At 41.4% G+C, this 18,404-nt stretch overlaps 1 protein-coding gene across 1 annotated transcript; it reads left to right on the top strand.

The window, feature by feature from the left end:
- Positions 1 to 7,507: 7,507 nt before the first annotated feature.
- Positions 7,508 to 17,209, top strand: LOC117282037. Its single transcript, XM_023851925.2, has 2 exons — positions 7,508 to 7,598; positions 14,847 to 17,209. Exon 2 carries the CDS (start codon positions 14,869 to 14,871, stop codon positions 16,501 to 16,503), a length of 1,635 nt encoding a protein of 544 aa, XP_023707693.1. The 5' UTR covers positions 7,508 to 7,598; positions 14,847 to 14,868; the 3' UTR covers positions 16,504 to 17,209.
- Positions 17,210 to 18,404: the final 1,195 nt, after the last annotated feature.

Below are 18,404 nucleotides of genomic sequence, written 5' to 3'. Positions count from 1 at the left end.
GCCGAGGATAACCCTGCCAGAGGGCTGCGGAAATAAGAGACCTGATCGTCTCGGGGCTGTCGTAGGGGGTGATAGCCTCGTGGGAGTTAATGCGGTCCAGGGTGATGACCGTCTCGAGTTAATAAACATAGATCACAAGGAAGATGATCTTCTCGAGGGTGTTAATGCGATCATGGTTGATAATCGTCTCGGGGCTGTCGTAGGGGGTGATAGTCTCGTGGGAGTTAATGCGGTCCAGGGTGATGACCGTCTCGAGTTAATAAACATATATCATAAGGAAGATGATCTTCTCGAGGGTGTTAATAGAGCGATTATCGGAGATATTAAGGAGGTAGAGAAGAAAGGGGTCCAAAAGGGGATACCGGCCTGGATCACAAAGGTGATCGTCTCTACTCGAACCTTGGGGACGCCCATGTGTTCAAGGATTCGACGGAATCATGTGTGGTGAAAGAACCACATGTGGTCGAAGAACCACGTTTAAGGGTCAAAGGACCATGTTTTAAGGATCACATAGATGATCGGATCATAGAAAATGATCATATAAGAGTCGCAAGAAACGACTTGGAGGAATCTATAGGGGATGATTCCTTGGGACACTACGAGGTTTATGTAGTTAGTCCGCAATTAACAGGAGAGTTGGGGTCGTTCTTCTTGATACAGGTTCACAGATATCATTGGTGAAAGAATCTTCGTTGAAAAGATTTAATAAAGAAACAGGGAGAGAACTTAAAATATGTGGAATAACAGGAAAACAAATGGACGTAAAGGGCCAAGTACAATTAAATATTTTGAACACATTAGAACCTTTAAGTCAAATGTGCTATGTTGTTGACAGTTTACCAGGAAATTTAGATATAATTCTTGGGCAAGATTGGTTGGAAAATGAGGGTTATGTTTTTCAAAACAAACCACCCGTTATAATACTCCCATATAATGAACAAGTAGTGATGTGTAAAACACAAGAGAAATGAATTCGTTTTATTGAACATCAGGTTCTTCAACCAGGTTTAATTTGTGCAGCTAGCTTAGTTAACTGTGAGAATTTTGAATTTCCATGTTTGATGGTAAATTTGACAGAGAAGCCAATATGTGTAACAACAGATCCGAGATTAGAGAAACCACCAACGATGTTGCACAAACAAGATTTTGAAAATAAGATGAAAAGAATAAGGCGATTACAGTTATTACGTGAAAACTTAAGATTAGATCACATAGCAGAGGGAGCAAGTGACATTAGAAGAATTTGTGAAGAATACGTAGATATATTCAAATTACCAGGTGATTCGTTAACAGCTACGTCAGCAGCAGAACATACGATTCCAACACCCACCATTCCGAAAGGTCGAGCAATAACCTTGAAAAATTACAGGTTGCCGGAAGCACAGCAACAAGAAATCAAAAGGCAAGTGAATCAAATGTTAGAGGACGATATAATTATACCGAGTAATAGTGGATGGAATTTCCCGTTACTAGTAGTTCCAAAAAAGTTAGACGCGTCGGGTAAAAGAAAATGGAGAATTTGTGTAGATTTTCGAAAGTTGAACGAATTGACTGTCGGGGACAGTTACCCACTGCCTAATATTCAAGAAATATTAGATAAGCTGGGAAGAGCAAGGTATTTCACTGCTTTAGATTGTGCAAGTGGATACTTACAGGTGCCAATCGCTGATGAAGACAGGTGCAAGACTGCCTTCAGTACAGCAAATGGTCATTTTGAATTTAAAAGAATGCCATTCGGTTTGAAATCAGCTCCAAGTACTTTTCAACGCATGATGAACAATGTTTTATCAGAATTAATTGGGGAAAAATGTTTAGTTTACATGGACGATGTTTTAATTGCAGCAGAAACTTTGAAGGAGCATAATTTCAAGTTAAGGGCTGTTTTTGAAAAGCTTCGAGAATTTAATTTAAAAATTGAACCAGACAAGTGTGAATTTTTAAAAGAGGAATTAAACTATTTAGGTCATGTTGTAACTTCAGCAGGTGTTAGACCAGATGATTCCAAGGTCAAAGCAGTAGTGGAGTTTCCCATACCACGAACACAGAAGGACATTAAGTCATTTTTGGGTCTTGCAGGATACTATCGCAAATTTATAGCTGACTTCAGTGCAATTGCTAAACCATTAACAGAATTATTAAAGAAAGGAAATGAATGGAACTGGACAGAAAGAGAACAGGCCAGTTTTGATTTATTGAAATTTAAACTAACTAATACTCCTTTGTTACAATATCCAGATTTTAGTAAACCGTTTGTTTTAACAACAGATGCTAGTGGTTATGCTATAGGAGCCATTTTAAGTCAAGGAAAATTGGGACAAGATAAACCAATTGCATATGCAAGCAGAACTTTAAATGAAGCTGAATTAAATTACTCGACAGTGGAAAAGGAACTGTTAGCTATTGTTTGGGCATGTAAACATTTTAGGCCATATTTGTTGGGAAGAAAATTTCAAATAGTTACAGATCATAAGGGTTTAACTTGGATTTTTAATGTCAAGGACCCGAGTTCAAGGTTAATGAGATGGAAATTATTGTTAGAGGAATATGAATATGAAATTGAATACAGGGCTGGACAAAGAAATTGTAATGCCGATAGTTTGAGTCGTTACCCTGTTCAGTGTTTAAATGTTAATTTAGAAGAAATAACAGAAGACAGAAAACAGAAAATTATTGCTGAAATGCATAAATGTCCAATTGGAGGTCATCAAGGTATTCGGAAAACAATTGAACGAATTAAATTATACATTTCTTGGCCAAGTTTAGAACAAGATGTAATTCAATACATAAGGAATTGTAAAACTTGTCAATTAAATAAAGAAACCCGTCCAAATGTAAAGTTACCTTTGACAGTTACAGATACAAAGAATGCTCCATGGGATAAAATTTATTTAGATATTGTTGGACCATTGCCATTATCCGAAAACGGAATGAAATATATTTTGACATGTCAGGACAACTTAAGTAAATACTTTATTGCCATACCATTGCAAACTCAGACAGCTGAGGAAGTTGCAAATGCTTTTGTGAAAAATATTATATTGCTTTATGGAATTCCTACAGAAGTTGTGACAGATCAAGGATCAAATTTTATGAGTGATGTTTTTAAACGCGTTTGCAAATTATTTATGATTGAGAAAATTCGTACAACCGCATACCATCCAGAAAGCAATGGAGCTTTGGAAAGAACACACAAGACACTTGCAAATTATTTGAGATGTTTTTGCGATAAGAGATTAAATAATTGGGACGAATGGTTACCCTTTGCATGTTTTACTTACAATAGGACACCACATTCAGTTACGAGATATACGCCGTATGAGGTACTCTTTGGGAGAAATGCAAATATACCAGGAAGATTACAACGACAACCCCAACCACTTTATAATTTTGATGATGTTGTATTAGAGATAAAGCATAAAATGCAGAACTGTCAGCAAATTGGCAGAGAGAGATTAATTGAATTTAAAGAAGCACAGAGACAAAAAGTGAAATCAAATGAGTATGATTTCAAAGTAAATGATTTAGTTCTCTTGAGGGTAGAGAATAGGCAAAAGTTGGACCCATTGTGGAGAGGTCCATATGAGATTAAAGATATAAAAGGTTCTAATGGTGTCATACAAGAAGTAGGCAAAAGAAAGCATCAAGAGGTACACATTAATAGGTTAAAACCATACTTCTCTTCAATTTCAGAAAATGCAGCTGTATAAAGGGATTTTTGTAATCACGGTCTGCGTATGGTGGACACTGCTTCAAGGTCAAGGTCAGAAGGTTGATGACATAGATTCAAGGACAGGCATATACTTTGATGAGATAGGAACTATTCGATTTTATCCTATGAGATGGAAGGTCATCACATATCGATTTAGAACCAACGCGTGAATTATGGAAACAAACTAAACTTCATCAGAAAAGAGTTACAGATTTTTGCCAAAAAATCAAAGAAAAAACTAGTATCATTATACAGATTGCGCCGCGTTTGGGCAATATATGAAATCAAAGACTAAATACATTGACAGTTTGAAGGATTTGATAGCTGAGTATTGGACAAAAAGTGATGAGATTCCGAATCATAGACTCAAAAGAGGTGTTTTAAATTTTGTGGGTGAGATATCCAAGATTTTATTTGGAACTTTAACTCAGTCAGATGCAAAGAATTACAACAAGCATATTACAGAGTTAGAAAGGGAACAGAAAGAGTTTTTGCATTTATCCAATGAACAGATGACAGTTATAAAAGCCACCATTACTTCAGTTAATACGACGTTACAGAAAATTGAACAAAATGAGAAAATTTTGAAGGAAGGTTTAACCAAGTTGCTTAATTATAGTACGCATAAATTTAGTGAAATAGAGGAAGAAGTTCATAATGTGAATTTAATTAATGAACAGTCAAAGATAATACAGAGGGGAATTGATGAAAGTCAACATTCTTTTGAAATATTGATAGATGCTTTTGTACATGCCGAGCGAAGTTCTCTCCAACCAAAATTAGTTACTGCTGAGAAAATTAAGAAGTTATTGGAAACACAGAAATTGCCGAGGGGACTGGATTATCCTACTTTTCCTTTTTTTCCGAACTACACAGGATAATAACCCCTACTTCCCATTTGTATAAGAAATGTTTATTGTATGTGTGTAAAACTTGTTAACGACAGTATGATACCTGAACGAAGTATCACAAAGGAGAAATCAACATATAACTTCATCAATTGTAATAAAGAATAGATTTTACTGATTTATTAAGACAACATTATGGAAAAATGAGTATAAATGAATTCACAGGATGTTTTCAGATTAATGAAATTATGTTTGTATGTAAAGGAGAAATACCTATTTACACGTATACTCCTGGATTAGATTGTGAAGCAACTTTGTTACATCCGTCTACAGTCAAGACTCTTGACACTTGTGAGAACATCTTTTTCAAATTGAAGAAAACTTTTTGGATACCATTATATAAAGGTAATCAGTGGTTGTTTGTTGCACCTGAAATGGAAACATTTACTGTGTTGTGTCCACAAGGGACAAGCACTTTGAAACTAAAAGGGGAAGGTAAATTAACTTTAAAGCCAGAATATAAAGGATATTCCTCTTATGTGACTTTGTATGCTATTTCAACCTTTTATATTAATTTGACAAATGATTATGTGCCTTCAGCTCCTATTGATTTTGATTGTTGTTTTGAGGGCATGAAAGATGTAAACTTTGAAGAATTGCCTTTGCACATCCCATTAGTAAATATTATGTCTTCAGTAGACGATTTAAGAATTATAAGTAAGAAAACTGAAGAAGTACAACAGTTAATTAGAGAACAAGAAACTAAACAAAATGAGAAATTTTATATGATTACGACGTCTTGGGGAACAGCAATAGCCATAATTTGTGTAATTATTTTGTGTGTTTGTTGCAGCTGTTGTTGTTGTAAGTGTTGCAGAAGTTGTTTCTTTTGGTTTTGGGACAAATGGAGCCCTAGAGATTGTTGGCAACAGACAAAAGAGAGATGTTGTATTAATATTCATAACTATAATGGTTCTAGGGTTGAATACAAGAAAACAAATACCTCTCCAGTAGGTTCAGTAAAGTCCTTACCTGAAGTAGATAGTGTTATTGTTGAACTTAAGAAATTGAAAGGGAGGACAGGTGAAATTTCAAAATCAGAAAATGAGATAGATAAAGTTTTGAGGAGAACAAAGAATAGAATAATGTTTCGCTAAAGTTTTCACCTATGAGGCAAAAACTTTTTAGAGGAGGGGAGGTGTAATGTGGTAACGCTGGTATGTCATGTGACGTCACCACATACTGTATTTTATAGGATTTAATGATGTTTTCTCGCATTAATTTGGCATATAATACTGTGAGATACCCTAGACACATAGTGTAGAACTGAAATTAAGCCTAATATAAACAGATATTTCGCAACTTGAAAATGAAGTCATCTTAGTTGCACACGGCACTAAGAGTGACGTTATAGTTCTGAGAAAAGGCTGCAATATCCAGGGGCCATCCAGGCCCGGACGCTATAATGTCACATGATTTTGCCACGCCCGAAGACAATACTATATAAGGGCTGGCATTGTAACCATTGGAGGAGATGTAAGACGTCAAGAGGTAGGATGTAAAAAACCATTAATCTAGTGCAGCACGTACTGTGCGTTTGAGAGCACACAGCTCTCGTAAGAGTCAGGGGTTTGATTCCTGTTTATACTTATTTCATGTCTTGAACAAGTAAAGTGTTTGGTTTCACCTCACAAGTTCGTGTCGTCTACCTTATTTCACACATCCGAATATTCAAGGAGATCTCGCTTATCCACACTCTCGACGCTTCGGTTCTCAACACGCTATACGACTTCGGCAGGCAGAGTTCAACATCACAGCTAGCCAGCGCATCTCACCTGTTGGAGTAGTGCAATAACATCGCACCTGTGGTGATTCAGGTCTAATCACCTGGTGGCAGCTATTCACGTTACCTTCTAAGTCTCCCGACTTAGCGACAAACTCCTAACATCCTGAGTTCGCGTGTGAACTACCATCCTCACACACGCGAACGTAAACAAACACACATTACAAACCTATAGAATGTACGTAATTCTGATTGTTAATAAATAAGTTCCTCCGAAAAAAAAATATAACTCAGAATACACAGAGATAGCATTAATGCGTATATTTGTTCTGTAATGAAAACCCAGTATGTGGCACTGTTCAGATATTTGGGAACAACGATAACAGATCGCAACCTGATTCAAGAGGAAATTAAGAGGAGATTGAACTCCGGTAATGCTTGCTACCATTCAGTCCAGAACCTTTTGTTTTCTCGTCTGCTGTCCAAAAACATAAAAATTAGAATATACAAAACTATAATTTTGCCTGTGGTTCTGTATAGGTGTGAAGCTTGGTCTCTGACATTAAGGGAGGAACATACTTGTAGACTAAGGGTGTTTGGGAACAGGGTGTTGAGAATATTTGGACCGAAGAGAGATGAAGTGAGAGGAGGTTGGAGAAAACTGCATAATGAGGAGCTTCATAACTTGTACTCTTCTCCAAGTATAATTAGAATGATCTAGTCAAGGAGGATGACGTGGGCAGGATATGTAGCACGAATGGGGGGAGACGAGGAATGCGTATAGGATATTGGTGGGAAAGCCAGAAGGAAAGAGACCACTGGGAAGACCAAGGCGTAGGTGGGTGAACGATATTAAAATGGATCTTAGATAGGATGGGATGGTGTGGATTGGATTGATCTGGCTCAGAATATGAACCAGTGGAGGGCTCTTGTGAAGACGGTAATGAACCTTCGGGTTCCATATAATGCTGGGAAATTCTTGAATAGCTGCAGAATTGGCGGCTCCTCCAGAAGGGCTAAGTTCCATGAATAAGTAAGTAAGTAATGAAAACGCAGTATGTTTTCGTGAGGTAGGAACTGGTTTTCGATGTACTGCGTAGATAAGATTTCAGGGTCAATAAACTGGTCTCAACGCGCCGGCGCGCCTCGCCTGCGTGTGCAGCTGGATCGATGCTGTGTCAGTCCAGTCTTGTGGCCGAGGTAGCAACTGCGTCGGCAATCAGAACAGCTCTTCTTGAAATCCGTTAAACTTCCTGCTGTGAGTATTAATCTTTTATAAACTCAATAATTTCGTGTGAATGTACACGTAGGATGCTTGTCTAAGGAGTTCATATTGGTGTAGTGCCTTTCTTGCGCTCGTCAGATACGAAACACAAGGTGCCAACCTGCAAAAAATATAACTCCCTTAAAGATCTCTTTGTTTTAGGAAATTATTTCATTAGTTTGTATTTGAACTGTGCAGTAAGTTTCAAAATTTCCTCTGTGACAAAGTCTTTAGAGTTCAGAACACCGACAACACAATTCCTTGCTACTTCAGCGAATTTTACGTGTGTTATTTAGTTTTAAATGCGGCCTTTGTTGTTATATTTCGTAACACTGCCGCGTTGCACTTGAATAGCAGCAGCTGTTATCATATGGCTGCCAACCTTTAGTCACTAAATTTAACCAGTACTAAATTCGAGAATTATTATTTACACGTTTCCTTTATTGCGTTCTAAGCTCTCATTACCGAATTAATTGAAAGCTAAATACAGGATTGCCAACTGTCAGACGATTGAGTTACTGGAAACTTTCAGTCTTCTGGGACGGCAAAGTGTAGTCTGGTACATCGCTGCCAACGTTTCGGTGTAATCTCATCCCAAGAAAATAGTCACAACAGATTCTTTCGAAATGTCGATAAGGACATACCAGAGTACACGGCGTCACATTCCGCAAGACAATATTTTTAGTCGCCGGCGTAGAAATCTCACTGTTAAGCTTTACTTCTTAAACATCCGAGACAGAAAACATACATGTACTCCCTTCATGCTGTCATTATTGACATCAGAATGCAGGGCAGCCAACTGCTAGTTGTTCTGGTAGTGGAACACAGGACTAGAAGGAATTTAGTTTACAAGGATTCAGTATTCGTCTGCAGATTAATGCGGTATTACCGGCAGAAAAACGTGAAATATAAGGGTTCTTAGTCTTTGCTCCCTTTCCGTGACGCTTGGCCTACAGTCATTATAAAGAAGGCTACAAAGGAGTTGTTAATTGCCCATAGATCGACTGAATCTGTCACCTAGATACACAAACATCCATCTACTGGAAGTCGGATATGTTCCCTTTTCCAACTACCTGATTCGGATGAAAATATTAAATAAATAACCGACAGACCGACTCCATGAAGTAGAGTCGTTGAGAAGGACTGAGCAACTTGCAGCGTTTCACAGGACCTCAAGATTCATTACTGGTCCCTATCTTGAGACGGCCGAATCCACTAATTTGTAAGGCAAAAGGAAAATGTAAAATTATCCCCGTTTTTAATGGATCAGCTACTGTGCCTCGAAGACGTACCGGGGCGGTGGGGTGGGAGGGTGATGGCGCTACCATTCATGACTTCGGCAGATCGAGGCGAGTGGTCAGCTTCACTCCCGGCCCCTCTACCTCAGGACAGAGAGGCCCAGGTACCCATCGGGTAGGAGGTTGAGTAGGGCCCACAGACGGTCTGGGTCTCTGAAAATGTTTTAAAGAAACAGGCTGGAAGAACACGGCGCGAGTTCATGTAGTCACGATAGGACCCAGTGGCTTGAATCTGTTAATCAGATGAGCTACTCTCAGAGTCCCAGGGAAGGTAATTTTATTTTGATTCGTATCTGCACAGCAGAGCGTATACTTTGAATGAAACCCAAGCCAGACATATAGACTTCTTCAGAAACTTATCGCCCTGCGGAAAGTTAGAACGTGGCATGCAAACAGACCTCGCTGACATCGGCCACTTTTGTATGAAGCACTTCGCCACCGAAATGCCCAGGTTTGAATCTCAGTGGAGACCCAATATCTTGAATCATTTACGTGATTCCCTTCTGTCCCAAAAGGCTATTGCCGAGAAAATACTTTTAAACAGGTCTCTACCGCTTCCTGCACGTCCTGTGCAATTAATTATCCATCATTCAACAATTCGACGCTAAATAGCCTGAGCTACTGACGGCGTCGTTAGACATTTAGATAAATATAGGAAACATGGGATATGTCCGAGCGGGCAGCAAGACCACGGCGGTGGAAGCCTGTTCACGTTCGCATGTATGTAGTCACCTGATTTGTGAAACATGGTGTACCCCGCTAGGTAAGTTACACGGGAATTTCATCCTGACACACAGCACTCCAGTGAAATGGAATTACCATTTTTAGACTTCCACGAGTCATTGTGTTCTAGGGTTTACAAGTGTAACTGAAACTCTCACCAAATATTCAGGTTCGCCAACTTTCTCTTCCCATCCGTCCAGAGGGTATATTTATGTGTCATGTGATGCTCACAATAAGCGCGATTATTTCTTTAAACTGTATTAACCACCTGGGCTTTCGGCCTCCGTAGTCTAGAGGAAACGTTCCCACCTCATGACTCGTAGTACGCGGGTTCAAACCCGGCGGAGGTCGTGGAATTTTTAACGGCGGAAAAATTCAGGGAACAAGTCCTCCGGGAGGGACTTTAAGCCGTGGTTCCCGTGTCGTAGCTTTACGGCACGTAAAAGAACCTCATATCTCCTAAGGAGGTCACTGAGCAAAATTCAAGGGCATTTCCTGCCCAACAGTAGTCTCTAACGCCTCTGATAGATGGGGGAAGCATTATAGATACAGTTAAGCCAGTAGAGGCCGAACTCGCTGGCTTGGTCGGGACTGATGGTAAGCACCAGTATCGGTAGGGTATAGAGACTGGTAGAATATCATAGAGGGAAGCACAGTGGACCAATACTGGCCTAAGTGCATGGGGAAACCCACCCTCTCCAGTAACTAACTAACTAACCAGCCGGGCTTTATGATGGTAACACCAAGTGTTTCCTATGAGGTAAAAATTAAAGCTATCAATGTAACAGGTCGCAGAGGCCCACATTTTCTAGAAAATCGGCTCAAAGATGGCGGTGAAGTTGTCAGCCTTACACGCCGACCGCACTTTACCGCCTTTACCCATTTCTGTTAGAGGCTGAGTCTACCCCAGGGGCATAGTGCGGCTGGAAGGATTAGGTCAATTGAAAAAAATCCAATGACCTTAACGGGAATCGAACCCATGACCTTCCGGCTTGTAGCATAGTGCCCCCATCCTGTGAGGTAGGAACTGAATTTTTAAATAACGTTATGAAAAACTTGCTACTTCAGACAGCTGATAAGACAACACTGATTTGTCCGTAAGTCTCGGTGAGGACCTTGCGTACTGCCTACACAAGCGCGCTGGAGTGCTTCCAGTGTGGCGCGGTAAGTGCAGAGGTCCCCCCACATGACCTCTAGACCCAGTGGGGCGGGACACAGATCCCCTTCACACGCGGGCTCTAGCGCCAAATGCTGCCCGCCATGTATGTATGTGTGTGTGCAATACTCGCTATATTAGCTTTCATAATATTCATATTGTGGGTTTCTCGGCTATGACACCGTGTAGTCTGGTGGCTGGATGGTCACTTTACCAGACTGCACAGCACCATAACTCAGAACCCCACAGTATGAATCCTTGGCATCGACAGTACCTCAAATATATAATATTGATCGTATGTATTAGGTTCAGAGCTATTTACGTTTGTAATTGTGTACTGTTTAATGACCGCGCTATAGCTTAAGCGATTAGTCACTGGCTTCCACCGCGGTGGCCCGGGTTCGATCCCGAATCTAGTCAGGTGGGATTTGTGGTGGACAAAGTGGCGCTGAGGCGGGTTTTCTCCGAGTACTTCGGTTTCCCCCGCCAATCTTCATTTCACCAAATTCTCCATCATCATAATCACCCGGGGCAGGTACAATAGTAGTTTGGGCACTACTCGTCATCTGGGTTTCATACTGCAACGGCATCGTTCCGATAACTGGTCCTGCTTCCGTCTTCAGGGAATAGGGGACTTTTTATCTGACGGATCCGCGGGAAAGACGTAAGTCAGTGACAACCCAAACAAAATGTACGGTCTTATTGGCAATAACCGTTACGGTAGGCCTGCCCCAAAAACATCGATAAACGAGATATCTGATGTGCATACGGGGATGATATGCCGGGATATTTGATGTGACGCCGTGTAGTTTGTTAAGACAGCAGACTACACGGAAACCTATTTTCTCGGAAGTATGTTCGCAATCTTATCGAAATCTGGACCGAAACACTTCGGCTGTGCGTAGGGATGTCTCCGCCCAACTTGCTATCCACGGGCATCGAAGGATATTTTCCACGTTAAAGCGGTATGAGCGTGAAGCTTAGTGCTCAACTGGATCTAGCGCCTTGTCTGGAAAGCGTAGACTTTGTTTCCACCCCTCGCCTTAAAGTCTGCATGCACTGGTGTGTATGCTCAGCAAACAAATATGTATTTATGTTTTCAGCTAGGCCTATAGGGCACTGGAGTCTGAGAGAGACAGCTAAATTTCACATTTTTGTCTTTAAAGTTTCATGCGAATTTCGCACACGACACTTTTATCACAGGCCGACAAATACTTCCAGAAATAAAAGAAGGCAGAAACGCATACGAGATAATACAATTCTGTTATCGTCCGGCCTCCTTCCGTTCCTGATTTCAGATACGATTCCAAATCACATGAAGACTGTGACAACTTCATTCTCAACTTATTCCACGACGCTGTGAACACCCCAGGTTACGCACTTTAGCCCCGAAAGCTAGAATTTGGCATTATGGGGTTGACTGAGGAAAACTGAGGAAGAACCTCAGTCAGGAGAGTCTGTGTTCCGGCCTAGATTCGACCACTCCCAGAAATATGAATTGGCTAGTCGACAAAAAATCACAGCTATCTCTTGAAAACAAAATAATCCTATACAAAACAATAATCAAACCAGTCTGGACCTACGGGATAGAGTTATGGGAATGCTCAAACCTTCCAACACAAAAATTCTCCAAACGTTCCAATCCAAAACGCTAAGAAAACTAGTTAATGTTCCCTGGCACGTATCAAACGCTACCTTACACAGTGATCTAAGCATACCGTATGTAACAGAAGTCATCAGAGCATACACGGGGAGACACAAAAACCGGACCACCCAAAGCAACAACTGGCTAATAAGAAACCTCTTCAACCAACCAGCAATAGAAAGATGCCTAAATAGAATGTGGCCAGAGGCTCTCATTAGATAAGCACCAGAGAATCATCGAAGGGTGATACCTGCTTCAATACAGGGTTATTCAAAAAGAATGAACAGATTTTATTACGCAATATTTTATGAAAGGGAAGTAATACAAAACTCCAGCCAAGTCACAAGTATTCTACTCACAATCAACTTTTATTTACTTTATTATTATTCGATGTTTAAGGTCATCGAGGTTAGTGGGTAGCGGTGGAACATAAACGTGAGCTCTTACATATCCCCACAAGAAGAAATCACACACGGTGAGGTCTGGGGGTCTCGCAGGCCAAGCACAAAGAGCAAGGCCTTTGGCCCCCTTCCGACCAATCCATCGCTGGGGCACTTTTTCATTTAAAAAAGCTCGGACCATCAGGTGCCAATGGGGCGGTGCTCCATCTTGTTGAAAAATTAAGTCATGCGAATCTGCTTGCAGTGAAGTGAAGCGCCAGTTTTGGAGCATATCGAGATAGGTTTGTCCTTGCAACCGCTCTAACGCCCTTTATTTTTTTGATGTTGGTTGGGTTCCGGTGGCAATGAAAGTCTTCCTCAGGATCATTTACGGGTCTTGGATTATGAGACAAAGGGTAATGATAATGCGACTGCACACATTACAATTGCTTACTGGTTTAATATATTATTTGCAGAACACGTCTATCCGTCGGAATCACCAAATTAGAAGTCCCCCATTCAAGCTCGGACTATATCCTTGAGTTTGGGGACATTAATTCTCCCACCCTCGCAGATATATTCCATCATCGCTTCTGATTCGATCATTCAAACGGAAGGCGGGTGTTACAACTTTGAATCCTCCAATACCCTCTTACAATTATATCTTCGAAGCCGCTGGTCCAGCGATATTCCCAACGATTCCTGAGACCTCGCTGGACTGCAGCTGCGAAGTGTAATATTTCAAACGATAAGCGGCATCCTTTGCTCATAATATATATACTTATATTGGTTTCACGTAACAACTGACACTATGGCACCACTATTCCGTGCCGCAGGGATATAAGTGTCAGTTGTTTATACGCCGCTTACACCAAGTCTTACTCTTAATATTCCAATTTAATCACTAGCTTAAATTGGACGACTTCATCCTGTAACGGTGTTTCCTTCAAAGAAAAAGGGACCATAAACCTTGTCCTGAGACACAGCACAGAAGACGTTCACCTTAGGGGAATCTCTTTCCTGCTCATCTGTTTCATGTGGGTGCTCTGTTCCTCAAACACGCACTGTGACGATTGACTGTGCCGCTCAAGTGAAAAGTCGCTTCATCACTAAAAATTAAACGTGAAATGAAGGTTTCGTCTTCCATCATCTCCAGCATCGAATCGCAAAATTCCGTCCGCTTCCTTTTGTCGTCATTGGTAAGTGCCTGAACGAGCTGCAGTCTGTATGGTTTCAAATGTAGACGTACTGTTAGCACACGCCAGACAGTGGATTGAGGGATCGCAAGCTCACGGCTAGCTCGATTTGTTGACTTCCGCGGGCTCCTCTCAAACGCAGCACGGATTCTTGCCACTTGTTCCTCCGAGACTCGTGGTCGTCCTGGATTTTTTCCTTTACACAGACACCCACTCTCTTGAAACTGTCGAAACCACCGTCGAATGTTCTTAGGACAGGCCGAATCGCCTTCGAAAAGCACGCTGCACCGTGACAACTGAATTTGTTTTCGCGAACTCGAGAACACAGAACGCCTTTTGCTTAGGACTCGCCATTCCTGAGGGTAAACGAAAAACTGAACGTTGCCGGAAGAACGACGCGACTTCAGCGCCCCTGTGGCAGCCATTTACAACTTAGATAACTCCTCTTTCAAATGGTCACTGAGTCATTCCATGACGATGCTTGAGAACGGAAGCAATGCGTCATGAAATCGGTTCATTCTTTTTTTTAATAACCCTGTATTACACACACCCATCCCTTTTACTAATTACTCCATTTATGTACATTGAGTAGATTGTAAAATTAAAAAATCGACCACGGCACCTCCCGAATGCAAACCTACAGCCTTACCGCTTGAACCAACTTAATGGGTAATAATGATAATAATTTTATTAAACTGTATAACGTAGAGGGAAACATTTTCAGTGTTGACGCTGACGTAAAGAAGGCCTCGCAATAAACTACGACGTGTACAGAAAAAAGAATCCCTTGTACATTTTGTCTGTAAGAAAGGAAGAGTTCTCTTGTTTTGCTGTTCACTTCCAGAGTAAGCAGCAGCAATGTGACCATGCCACCATACAACTCGCCAGTCCGTCTGGAGAAACTGTCGCTGCAGACGGCAGGGAAATTCGTGTCAGAGCTAGGCGTTCAGCTCGTGAAGTCAGCGCATTCTTCCTCCATGCCGAACTTCACCACGGTCGGGTCCACCTCACTGTTCCCTGCCAGACAGATCAGGAGGCATCTGAAAGACATGCTCCATCACGCCGTGTCCTACCGACTGTCTCCTATCAGCTCGAAACACCTGCTTCACGCACAGCGGGTGTGCAGACATCTGCAACAGGTGCTCGTCAACATGGTCCCATACTACATGGTCAACGCTGTGACGCTGGAACTGCTCAAGCAGCTGGACAATCGCTTTGATGAAGTTCACGCTCTTGCTGAACAGCCTTGGTGCAGACGAATCCTGCACGAGATCGTGAAGGCGATCCTACATCCTGAACTCACTGAACTGTTCATAACCTGGAGATGGAAGTACATTGCCGAGTTCGTTATCACTGAGATGAGTAACCTGTCAAACCTGAAGGTCTTCAAATTGCCTCTTAATGTCGAGTTCATAGAGAAGGCAAAGACAAGTTCAGTGGAACTGACTGTTAAGAAACAGCTGCCTACAATGGCCAAATTGCAGAAGTTTGTGTTCCATCATTACTGCACTGACGAAACTATTAGAGCACTCTGCGAATCTTGCAGCCTCTTAAAGTGCCTTGACATTTATCTTTCGAACAATGTCACTGATGCCAGTGTTCAGCACATAATGAAACTGAAATATCTGGAGGAGCTGGATATCACTGAAACAGACATTTCAGACGAAGGACGAGTTCGTCTTCTCACCGGACTGTCACAGAACAGCGCCAAACCCTTGATCAGCTACAGGACTTACAGCTTCACGAATCCAGAAATCAGTGTGTTATCTAACCAGTTTCCTGACCTCAGAGAGTTCAGCGCAAGTCTCCTCCGTGAAGACTTATCAATTCGTGACTTCCGAAGATTTTATAACCTTGAAGTGTGTCATATATACAGCTACGGCGAATTTTTATACAGTGATGTATTTGAATACATTGGAAGTCATTTGTTAGAACTTTCATTCGTTGGACCTTCTGTAAATATAACTGACATAATCAAAAACTGTCCCAATCTCAAGAGCCTTGTGATCAAGGCAGACCACCTGCGGATGGATAACGCTCATTTGCCAGGACTTTTCTCTCTGCAGCACCTGACCCTTCGGACACGTGACTCGCCAGGTGCCACAGTCCTGCTGTCTCAGTGCCAAAATCTGACGTCACTGCAACTGTGCACCCAGCAAATGTTCTTCATGTTGCTGAACGAGGTGATGCTGAAGAACAGGCTAGCGAGTTTGCAGCATCTGTGCGTTGGCTCGCTGAATGAGAACGTTCCTCCAGATGCCGTGGCATTCTTGACGCAACACTGCACAAATCTGATGACTTGCAAAGTGTTTGGGGGACAAGACGCCGAGCTGAGGGCGCTCTACCAGCAGTATCCTGGGGTGCAAGTTGAACCTGACCTTTGGATACAGCTTGCCGATAATGTTGGATTTGCAAACAAAGGTCGAAAAACAGAAATTGTTAAGACAATCGTCAATTATATGTATGAATTCAGATCACCTTACAGTTTTGAATATAATTAACTTCACTTTCATTTCGTGTTTATGGCTCAAATACAGAATGCTCGAATTTTCTTCAGCATTTTCTGGATAATCTGAAGGTGGCCTGTCTCAGTTCTCATGTTATGGAAGATAGCCCTGCTATATGGGGAGATGCTATTGGATGACGCTCATCTTTACGTCGTTTACAAAGAGAACTAAACTGCGCCATGGTCAGTGACGTGGACTATAACGTCATCATTAAAGTGTTACTGGCTTATATTTTCAACACGCTTCTAGTGTTCATACATCAGCGAGAAGCTCACGCATACTTATATGGGGTGGGTATACCGAATTTTGCTAGAAGCAGACAGAAGATCACCACGGATGAGGCCAAGCCAGTAGATTTTGTGCGGTCAGTATCCAGATAAAAAGCCCGAAGGAGAGAACGAATGATGAATGAAGTGAAAAGAGGGTTTGGGAAGAAGAGGTCGTAGCCTAATTGTAGTATTATCCCGGTACGTTTGTGGAGAGACCGAGAAGAACCACGGAAACATCAGTGTATATACCCGGTGTTCTATTCAAGATTCCAACCGAACAGAATACAACTAGAAATGCTGAGTTCTACTGCCAAACCAACATGTTCGATGGCAGGCCAATGAATTTATAAATCCTTGTTATTTAACGACGCTGTTTCATACGCGTGGGTTATAACCATGTTGTAAATATAAAATGTAATATTTTTGTTGTATTTTTGTTTTAATTACACGACGTCGCATGACACGGGAAGGTTATTGTAACACTGAGTGGCTGGGGGTTGTGAGGAAAGCGGCCGGGGTATTCGATTGGAGGGACTGGAGAGAAACACGAAAATCCACGGCCAAGCTTCTTTACTTAAGATATTCTTGTTCCAGTTACTTCAAAGCACAACGCCCAAGCCCCCAAAACACTCATGCCATAGCTAACATACGAGTATTGTCTGTGTAATTTTACAACACATCAATAAGTCCTGCGTTAGCAAATTATATTATTATAGAAAAGTTGAAAAAATGAAAAAAGAGAACATTTGAAGCGCGTCGGTGCACAGCACAATACAATCAGTATTTCCTCTACATAAATTATGTTCTCGCGATAGCAAGTAGGCCTATGAAAGTCGCGTGACAACCACTCCTTGGCCGCCATTTCATGACCCCCCCCCCCGACGCTTTACGCTTTTAGCCTCGAAACAGCAGTGACCGACAGGCACTTCAAGGGTGTCCGCCTTGAAACAGCACTGACCGACAATCACGTCTTATTGCCTATGTGTTTTATTTATGAGCGCTGTTCCGCTAGACATATTGATATGTGCTGTGGAGGCTGGAAGCTTGCGACTTCAACCTTCGACGTACGGAGTTGAAATGAAAATATGACAACAGTGCTACATTTTCGCACCCAAGCTAAGGTTTGCTTCATCACATTCTGAAATGAGCAGGGATCATTAAACCGCGGCCGGACAGTATTCAGTATTAATTTCAATTATAGACAGCTTTAAGCCAAGTTTAGAAGACAGAGTTTGCTTGTATAAATAATGTATTTTATAGTTTCCTGAATTCATTCGTGGAGGACAAACGCATTATAATTATTTATAAACATACTTACAATATTGGCTTCACAATTTATAAAATCCACGCTCATAAATTAATTTAAAATTCTATAAATAAGAAGTGTCCAATATTGGAGATACAATAAACTGCCCATGCAAATAATCAGAACGGCGTCACTAAAAAGAACGCTTTTTTGCCTTAGCACCAATCAAAAGCTTCGAAGTTGAGGGTGTAGCCATTTTGTATCTAAACTGGGCCCCACGTGAGTTCCCTCTGTCTGTATCAAGTCTATTATTCACTCAGCTGTATTTGAAATACACGTATATCGTAAATTCATAATGTGCATTATTATTTCTCATATCC

The sequence above is a fragment of the Cryptotermes secundus genome, unplaced genomic scaffold, assembly GCF_002891405.2.
Source record: "Cryptotermes secundus unplaced genomic scaffold, Csec_1.0 scaffold2763, whole genome shotgun sequence".
Taxonomy (NCBI): Eukaryota; Metazoa; Arthropoda; class Insecta; order Blattodea; family Kalotermitidae; genus Cryptotermes; species Cryptotermes secundus.
Note: the sequence above shows the minus strand (reverse complement) of the source record. Positions and strands in the feature narration are given on the sequence as shown.